Genomic DNA, 9,924 nt, shown 5'->3' on the forward strand with positions numbered 1-9,924 from the left:
CAGTTCATAGTGCAGACAGATGCCTCTGAACATGGAATAGGAGCAGTCCTATCCCAGAACAATAATTATGGCCATGGCCAGGCTGTTGCTTATATTAGCAGGAGGTTGCTCCCCAGAAAACAGCGTTGGAGTGACATTGAGAGGAAAGCCTTTGCTGTGATGTTATCCCTGAAGAAGCTGAAACCATACCTGTTTGGTACTCACTTTCTTGTATAAACTAACCACAGGCCCCTTAGATGGCTGATTCACATGAAAGGTGAAACCCCCAAACTTTTGAGGTGGTCTATCTCCCTAGAGGGAATGGACTTTACAGTGGAGCACATACCTGGGACTGACCATGCAAATGCAGATGGCCTTTACAGGTTTGTCCACTTAGAAGACAAAGACTCTTAAGAAAGATTAGTCTCATTTTCTTTCATTTGGGTGGGGAAGTTGTGTAGGAAAATTCCATTTTGAGATTATCACCCCCCACTTTTTGACTGGCATTTTATGCAATTTTGGCTAAAGTGCACTGGGTACCCAGTGCCCGTACCCTTTCCCTAAAAGAAGGTAAATGTGTAATTGTCCCTCAATTGGCAAGACCTTTAGCACCCATGTAAATCCCTAGTAAATGGTACATAGGGCAAGGGTACTAAATAGGGTGCGTATGGACTGCAGCATGGGATTGTGCCACCCTATGGGACTCACCACCAAACTAATGCAGACTGCCAATGTTGGCTGCGTGAAACGGAGCAGTCAAAAGTGAAAACACAACATGACACACTGTATGCAATAAATGTAATCACTGTGTTTTATAAGACCAAAGATCATTCATTAATCAAAATCATACACAGTTTTTATTATCATTACTGGCCTAATCTGCTTAAAAATATTTTTGCCAATGGACACACTTTTTTTTTCTACGCAAAAACAAGCAAATGCGTAACTATTTTCAAGATGGGGGAAATTATCTTGCAAAGGGAAACGTGGATACCGAGAAACAAACAGGCGTGTGGCATTCACTTCCGTTTGCAGAAAGTCCCACTTTGAAATGCTCACAGCCTAAGCTCTAGCAGGGAATTTGCTATTGGCAAATGCAGAATTCTGATTTTTCGAGCCTGAAACACAATCATGGATTCATTTGTTCCATGAGATCTGGTCGCCAAGATGAGCACCACATGAAGAATAAAGGACGCCTTTTCATCTGGTGCAATCTGAAAACTTGCATTATATTTCAAAGCTACATTGGCCAGTACTTAACTTGACTGGAATTAGTAGGCAATCATTTAAACGTGTACAGCTGCTGATGATATACTTCTTATGCAGTGTTCAGTTAAGTGCTTGCAACTGGCTTGCAAATGATGCAGTTAACTCTCAACCCCTAATGGATACAACCAGAAACTTCAGAAGAGTCAAGGTGAAAGGCTACCTAATAGTCTTTCCATTAAATTTGTCGCAAAACAAGAAAACATGCAAAATATTCAAGAAAATGCACACAAGAAGAACAAAATAACGTTTTATTTACAAAATAATCCAAATATTGGACAGTGTAAACAAAATTCACAATATGTTCCCTCGAGCACTTAATGCAAGTGCTGCAGTCTATAGAACCTGTGCTGCGTCACACCCTGCCTGGCCCAGAGAAAGCCTATAGTCAGTGCTGCTAAATGAAACCTCCCGGGACCAGTCTGCTGCAACAGGACGCTTCAAAGAGACATTTTTCTCAAGGAGGGAAAGTAAACTGCCTAAGCTGCTTTCCTAATGCAGGTCTATGCACAAATCAAGCCAAGCTGCCCGTTTTTCTGTACTTTTTCCTCCACACGAGTTACTTTGCCAGCAAGCTATAATTACAACAGTTAAATGTTATGAAAATGTAATTTTCTGCACTGGAAAAACATAAAGCACAAAGAAAATACCAAACATGTTATATTTGTAAATAGGGACTGAATACGCGAACCCTGTAATTGTTATACTTATAGATGTAACTTAACACGTTGCCTGTCTTTTAAACTAGAGGGAGGCAGGATTTAGTTTTAAACTATAAAGAGCCATCGAACAGTCAGAAACATGGCAATCCTGAATGCAAGAAGAACGTGGAAAAAAAACTGAAAAGATTAAATAGGAGAGGTTCATATGGGCAGGTATCGCCTTTCAAAAACGAAGTGCAGAAAACTCGAAAATATTTTTTAATGTGTAAAATTGGATTGCTGTGGAATTTGCAGAACACTCCATTCGCACTGCGTGCGTCATAAAACAATAGGACTCAATTTTGTATTTTTAATGGCCATAAGACAAAGCGATCTGTCTCGTTTTTTGGGGGGGTAGCTTCTTGGTCTACCAGAACTTGTATTCAAATTCCGTACACAGAGTCTTGTGGCTCCTCCAGTAGAGAAAGAAACAACTATAATGAAATAGTGAAAAGGGTAAATCATTCCTGTTACTCGAGTCTTTCCTCAATTTAGCGAGCAGTGCTCGTTCTCGGCAACTAACATAAGCTTTGATGGTAGTCACTGAAACTGGGAAAACCAAGTAAAAGCATCTCAGAGTGATGCAAAAATAAATAAACCATTCTCCAAAAGAATACAGTTTATGTGCAGCCGCCATAGAAGCTGAAGCTTTTTCGTTGATGGGTGACTCACAGCACACTGCACTGAATAGTTGTGGTTGGAAAACACACCACATTACCAGCTGATCCCATTTCCCCAGCCCTCCCTTCTGCTTCCGTCAAAGATCTCTGATCAGCCAGAGGTCAGCCCTCCGCATTCTAACAAGCACTTCTCAAGCCAGATCTACAGCCGAAGGAGCGGGGGCCCTGGGAAAACAGCATCGCCAGCTGAGTTATTCCACGAAGGAGCCCACTGGCTAGCCAGAAAGCAAACAGAGACCAAAGCAAGGCAAGGAGTTAAGGAGTTCTTGTACAAACGGTACTAAATAGCAGTACCATGCTGGCCTTCACAGGTCCTGCGAGTAGGTCATAAGGCCAACAGAGAGATAAAACTAAAACAGTGTTGATCTGGCCTCCTTCCTTGACAGTGTAGTAGGCTTTTATTGATAAACCACCCGTTGGAGGTGGACACTGGTCCATAATGTGACTAATAAATATAAAGGACATCAAATAAAATCGCATATTTCTGAGGCGTTTTCAAGAAACAACCACTTGTAAATATATAATTGTCATGTAATTGTATATTGTCCAGCCAGATGCAGTAACATCTTATGAATTGCACATACGTATACAACGTGAAATGGAACGATAGTTGAGTGACAGTTTGTATTCTAGAAATGTAACTGTCTCAGGGATTGCCTCTTGTACTTCCAAACTGCAAACTCTACCTGGAAAAAATATCGGTGTGCATTGCAGGAATGCAGAGCTCCTAGAAACCCTTGCAGAATATAGCGCTCAGCAGTGGTCCAGGGCTTCTCTTTACCCATGCTCACATTACAGACCATGGAGGTAGTCACAACAATGTTGGGTAGAAATATATAAACGGCAGAACAGTAAAGTGTAAGGCTTCATCTAGTAAAAATGTACCCATGAATGTACTCTTGCATCCCAATTCAGCCTACAGGTGATGTAACTGCAAATCAACTACTGTGCTATGACATCCAGCTGAAAACTAGACCAAAACAGCATTTTAATGCTTCCAAGTGCTACATTTTATCTAGACCATAACCCTTCTATGTATACATATGTACACATGATATATAAATATATACATGCTATACACACATAGACAGTCATTCAAATAAGAGCATTTCAAAACAACATTAATTTAACAAAAGTATTTATCAAAAAATAAGGCATTTCCTCCACCGTTTATTCACAGGTTTATGTTCCTCCTTACCCCATAACAAAAAAACGTGGTCATTATTACAAATGTATTATCACTTTACTTTCAAATTTATTCTAAAGGCAACAGGCACTTTAAATAGTATATTGGTGTGCAAATAAATTGTTCTAGTTGAACTTCCTCAATTGGGTATCTGAAGGTTGAAATCTTTGGTCTTCGAGTGTAAAATTGGTTTCTCAGCCATTTCTCATTACACATTCATTCGTTATTGTGAGGAAAAAAAACATTTTCAAATAGAGAAACTAAATTCGATTTGCTGCTTCGGAATAACTATATTATCCCTTATTCTTGAACAAACCTGTCTTGTTAAAGCTTTCTGCTGAAGCAATAATGTGATCATCACACTGGCCCTCTTTGAAGCTGCAAGCCCCACTATCTGATATGCTCTGTATAGCAACTCTCTTCCTCTGTGCCCTTGATAAACACAAGGCTATGTATGGTTGGTCCCCTTTAACTCTCCAAACTGTCTGCAAGTAACGCCCATCCGAGCAATTACAGCAAGCCCGTAATTTTATCACACAGGGCCCTTGTTCCTTTCAGGAGGACGCTCTTTATGTTGTGGCCTACCTCTAGTGCTCTGGGTTGGATGCCAACTGGTTGTCTGCTTTTTTCAGACCAATCTTGCATTTGAAAAAAAACAAATGCCTAAACCCAGCTTTGACAGCGTGAGCGGACTCTCACTGCACGGAAATCAGAACCAATTCTAGGGAAAGGGTCGCCCTCTTCCACTTTCCCTTTTCATTTAGATCGCCTTACGCAGTGCCTTGCAGCCCTTCTTAATTGCAGGGCAACCAAGTAGAGTAGGTGTGTTGCTGGCAAGAATAGACGGGCTGGACTTGGGCAATGTAGTAATTGCTAAAGTTTGCGTCCGCAACATATGGGGCAGGCTGGTAGTAGCAAGTCACATTGGCCACGTTGGGAATAATGTTCTGCTCTGCCAAGACACGAATGGCTAACGTAGTGATTAGGTTTAGAGTTTGTCTCCTCTCGTGACCCATCAGGCAGACAGTGCTTTCGTTAACCACGCTGTGCAGGGTCATCAGATAGTCATACTTCCGGTCTTCCAATCCTACAAAGTGATTCTGTAAATAGGCCTCGAGCTTCCTCTGCTGTTCCCCAATGTCGGAAAAATCAATGAAAAACCTGGAGCACATGTACCTCTGCAGAGATTTCATCTCAGCCTCTGACGCAGCAGTGAAGCCCCTCACCAAGAGATTGCAGTACTTGAGAAGCCCACCTCCTCTTATTTCCTCAGGATTCCTAGTGTCGATGGTCTTGTTGCAGAGGTGGTCGAAGGCCTGCTGGAAATCCCCATAGACACTCTCACCAATGATGGTGGGATGGAACGGTTCAGTCATTGGGTTCTCTGAGCATTCGTAGAAAAGCAGGAGAGAGTCGAGCTTGATCTGAAAAGAATCAACACTGAACTCAAATTGCCTCCTCAAAGAGTCCACAAACTTTAACTCCACATTTTTCCCATGGTTATTGGACAAGGAAATGAGACTCCAACGATCTGAGTCATTGCAAACTTTCACCATCTTTTGAACGTAAGCTTCCTGCAATTGTAGAGAGAGAGGAAAAAAACAGAATTATAAGTAGTGTCTTTCTTTGAATCTCTAGGTCTACACATTTTCTCCTGTTTGCAGCAACCCAAACAATGTAGTCTATCACTCTTAGGCATGCTCGGATTTTGGCAGCAATCTCCTCCCCAGATACAGGACCATATTTGATGCTGCTAATGGGTATCTGGCACCTCGAGGGGGGCCACCTAGGCCAGTTAAGACAGTCTTAACACAGCATCAGTCCATAAAGAACAGCTGCTAAAGTTAAGTAGGCTCCTCTGCATTGTGTATAAAGCAAACCTAGCAGCAGGCACATTCACTTTGTATTACAGCAGCAGGGCAGCTTCTGCATGCATTGAAAATCTCTTCAACTGCTAAAGGTAGTTGAAAGGGTCCCTAAGGGTCACTTGTTTAATGAAAACCATAAGAGAGATTGGCCTTTGTTGTCATAACAAAAGATTTGTTTTTTCATAAAGTGAACCAATGTGTCTGACAGTGCAAAAAAAGAAAAAATATATTATTTGTATACAGTGCATGTATGAAATAAAGAAATTAATGTTTAGAGTGCAGTGATCATGTGTACTTTACAGAAGCTCGAGTCCCTCTTCTATTGCAACTGAACCACTTTGAAGCAGAGGATAGGTATATACTCCTCAGCGCTGATCCAAGATTTGGCGGATGGAGTCTCAAAGCAATGGCCGAAAGGGACTGGCCCAAACAAGCCACTCACCGCCTCAAGGTGCTAAGAGCCTGCTAGACTTAGATTGCACACAAGTGGTAATGATGGCATAAAAATAAGACTGAGTGCCCATGAAGGCTCAAAAGTAATCACTAGTCTTTTTTGCCACTATATTAGGTTCTGCACATTATCCGTGTGTGGATGGATAGATTGGTCAGGTCGTGCCACTCTGCCTTTACGTTTAATGGCACAAGTGATGCCTGGACGGTTGGGGGGAGACAGAGAAATGTGAGCGCATCTGACTTCAATCTCTCCAGGCAGAACGTACGCAGATTCCTGCATCACTGAGTCACTTCTGCCGCCCTATATTAAACTCGGAAGGCAGGTCCTATTTCAGGAAAGAAAAGATATGACGTTTTAACAAAGTGTCGAAAGCTCCTTACAGTAAGCGCATTATCCGCTTGCAGGGGGATTAGAAATACAACATATCGCAGGAAGGCAATAAGGAAAAATGTTTTTAACAGCACTGTGTCGTGTAACTATATAAACAAGATTATATTCGACGTCACTGCGCTGCTTTCGAATGAATGCAGAAGCGAAGACTGTCTCGTTCTGAGCGCGCACCAAGAATAATTACCTTCGAGGTGGGATGGGGGTGTGGGGGTGCAAGGATTCATCGGACCGTCTAGAATCGGTCCAAGGTATAGGATTTTGTTCACTTTCTCAATTTAGCAGGCCATGCCGTAGTTTGCACTTACAGTCACTGACGGATTCCCAACATTGTTTACTGAAGGGTGTATATTTGAAATGAGCGTACATACATTTTGTTCAGGGCTGTCTGTGTAAGATTCAGAAGGAAACAAGGGTCTTCGTCTATTGCACAGCCCTCACCAGCTTCCCTCACATCCATCAGCGGTGTAAACTCCTACCTACGCAGCAGCAGTCTGAAAGCGTGCTGTGTACTTATGTCGAGCAGCGCACCACACAACGGGGGAGTGCACTGTCGAAGAAGCCCGGTGGGCACCGAGGTTGTCAAGCGACGATTAATTAAGGCCTTCGACGTCTCAAATATCTGCCTCGTCAGTCAGTGCACGGGGCTTAAGAATGGTATGCGTTGTGATGAAAGTCCCTGTCCTGTAGGGAGGGCTGCACTGCAAGGGCGAGCCAGTAGGATGAGCGTAAACTGAAAGCAGGAGTATGCGCACGTAGAGAGCGCTAGCTCCGCTACCTGACATCCGCAGACCACAGCCCTGTGAGAGGAATCGATGTTGTATGTAAAGCCTGTGCAGAGTTGACTAGAAGGCGGAACACCAGTCCTGCTTTACTAGGCGTATTAACTATGGGGGGCTCTACATTCATAGATGTACATCTGGCAATGGTGAAGAGAGTTCCTACAAATGTGTGGTAGGTTGGACTATAGAGAAAAGGTCTGCCATAGAAAGAGAATAAGTGATCGCAAAGGATTGCTTTGCAATCCAGTTATCGGGTCATACACTAATCGTGAGATAAGGCACTTTTTGGTGACTGGCTCTCCTGAGAGGGTGAGAATATGTTTACCGTCTTGAATACACATCTGTTTTGAGAACTAACTCTGCTGGCAGTTTGATAGGCTAATTCTGATTCAGTGTGGTAAAGCCTACGAAGTGTAGGTGCGCTGTTAAGGGGGGGGGGGGGGGGTCAAGCTCTACTACCCATGAGCACGGTTCTGAAGGCTTTTTGTTGTCTTGTAGATATAATGGCAGGAAAGACGTGTCATTGTGAGAGCTGGCTGTGGCAAGTGAGGTACTGCTGTGGTTAGGTGTTAGCTGGGAGGTCAGGCGTGCCGTCATTGAGAATGAGTACTAGCTGTGGGGTCTCAAAGCACTGAATGCTTCAGGCAGTGTGTGGGTGCCCTCTCTTACCTTGAGGGTGAGCGGCGTGATCTTGTCTTTGTTGACTCCCTCGGGTAGGAAGTCCAGGAGACAGTCCAGCACCACGTCCTTGACAGTCTGGAACTCGGCCTGGCCGCGGAGCTGCGCGCAGAAGATGAGGTCCAGGTCCTTGTAGCCCAGGCCACTCTGCTGGTGGAGGACGTGGCTGGCCGCCGAGCCGTTCAGTCGCACGTCTCGCACGTGGATGCCACGGTCCTCCAGGCGCCGCCGCACCGCCCGCACGATCTGCCTCGGCTGCAGTTCTAGGGTGGGGAAGTTCCCTCGGCCATGGATGGGGATGGTCTCGGCCAAAATTTGGTCCAGTCGTTGCACCTGCTCCCAGCTCAGGACGTTACACTGCCCACCGTCGCAATCCTCGCACTCCGGGGCTTGCCCACCCTCCGCGGGGGCACTGCCGCTCTGTTCGTCATCAGCCATGCTGAGGAGTCCCAGCAGCTCCAACGGTGCACCCTTCAGAAGCTCCTCGATACTGGCAACTGCAAAATTCTGCTAGTCCTAAAAATAAAAGTGAACTGTCAGCGAGAGGATCACTTGAATAACTGGTACAGTACCCCTTTCATGCTCTACTCCTGACCCCCTGCCTCGGGCACTACCCCTCCTTCGCTCGTGCTATGCCCACACTTCACATGCACCGACCTACATACTCTATGCCACCCTCACAACCGGTCAAACGAGCGGCCACTGGTTAATGGACTTCAGTGCGAAATGCACTGGTTGCATGATTAGCAGCAACTTTCAGGCCCTTCTACTCTTTGGTGTGTGAACTAATAATACATTTTTCGTTGTTCTCATGCTATACAGTAGCACAATCTCCTAATCCCAGGTGCATTACACTCTTTCAGTACGACATCTAGTTTGCCCACTGCCATTAAAACGACACCAAAACGTCAAGTGTGATCGTAGGGGCTCGTCCGAGAAGCATTATATTATAATATAGTTAAGGCCCAGGGCACATACACACATTCGTATAGGCGGCACTCCTCAATAAGATTGGAAAAGCGAAACTGAAGCACATCCTATTCCACTACAGGGTGGCCTATTCTGAGAGGCGCTCCTCACCTGGGTGCTTATGTGGCTTGAGCTCAATAGTTCCAGTTGTTACTCTCCTGCGATGCCAGTAGCAGTCTGCTGCCGTCGCCACCGCCTCTCACTACTTTATATATGAGGTTTCCACTGCTCGACCGGGTCAGGCGTCACCACGCGCCGACACGCCCCTCATCTACATGACCGCGCCCAGCTAGCCAACTCGGAATGCCCCGTCTGTGCCAGAGCGTCTCCCTGCTGTGGTCACGCCCACTCCGTGGGTTCGTCACGCAGCCGCTGCCTGAGCTCCCGGCGCTGGTCTAGTGGGCTCTACTGGGTTCCTCAGCTAGAGGAGGAGCAGCACGGAAACGAAGGCTAATTCAACTCAACTTTTCAGAACGGCACAGATGTGCTTCTGGTCTGCGTTTGAGCAAAAAAGCTAGAGGGATATTGGAAACAACAACCGCTTATTAACGGAGTCTGACCTACCGCCCTAGCCTCAGCTGCTCACCGGATACGGCTATACATACTTACCTTTGAATTAGCATTGAAAGTTAATGCAGTAAATGTGGCTAGGAGGGCGATGTGAAACAACGCCTACTCTAGTTGTATAGACAGTATCAGGGTACACTTTGTACTAGGAGAGCTCGACGTCGGTGAGTGACCCGAGCAAGCCCCTCGGACGTACAAAACTTTTTTAAATTTCTAGGAGCAAAGAAAGATCCCCAACATCAAGTATACCTGGGCACTGCCAAACAGGGCAGTGACAGGAAGAAGCAGGGGATTGTAAAGACGCTCAACCTCCCCCAGATGCTGCACTGGGAGTAATGGAAACGGTCAGTTAGCTCATCTGCACCGCGTACGCATCTGTGCTCGGCCCGGATCGTGACGTCTCCTTC

At 45.2% G+C, this 9,924-nt stretch overlaps 1 protein-coding gene across 1 annotated transcript; it reads right to left on the reverse strand.

Moving 5' to 3' along the window:
• Positions 1-1,482: 1,482 nt before the first annotated feature.
• TENT5A (terminal nucleotidyltransferase 5A) lies at positions 1,483-9,190 on the reverse strand. Its single transcript, XM_085611013.1, has 3 exons — positions 9,062-9,190; positions 7,973-8,497; positions 1,483-5,386 (listed from the first exon to the last, which is right to left on the reverse strand). Exons 2-3 carry the CDS (start codon positions 8,417-8,419, stop codon positions 4,607-4,609), a joined length of 1,227 nt encoding a protein of 408 aa, XP_085467139.1. The 5' UTR covers positions 8,420-8,497; positions 9,062-9,190; the 3' UTR covers positions 1,483-4,606.
• Positions 9,191-9,924: the final 734 nt, after the last annotated feature.

Source organism: Triturus cristatus, chromosome 6, assembly GCF_964204655.1.
Source record: "Triturus cristatus chromosome 6, aTriCri1.1, whole genome shotgun sequence".
In the NCBI taxonomy this organism is placed as follows: domain Eukaryota; kingdom Metazoa; phylum Chordata; class Amphibia; order Caudata; family Salamandridae; genus Triturus; species Triturus cristatus.

Excerpts from the sequence above, each read along its gene's own strand:
- TENT5A (XM_085611013.1), bottom strand. The coding sequence starts at position 8,419 with ATGGCTGATGACGAACAGAGCGGCAGTGCCCCCGCGGAGGGTGGGCAA. Across the intron at positions 5,387-7,972 it reads TCACGCCGCTCACCCTCAAG|GAAGCTTACGTTCAAAAGAT; the intron begins GTAAGAGAGGGC and ends CTACAATTGCAG.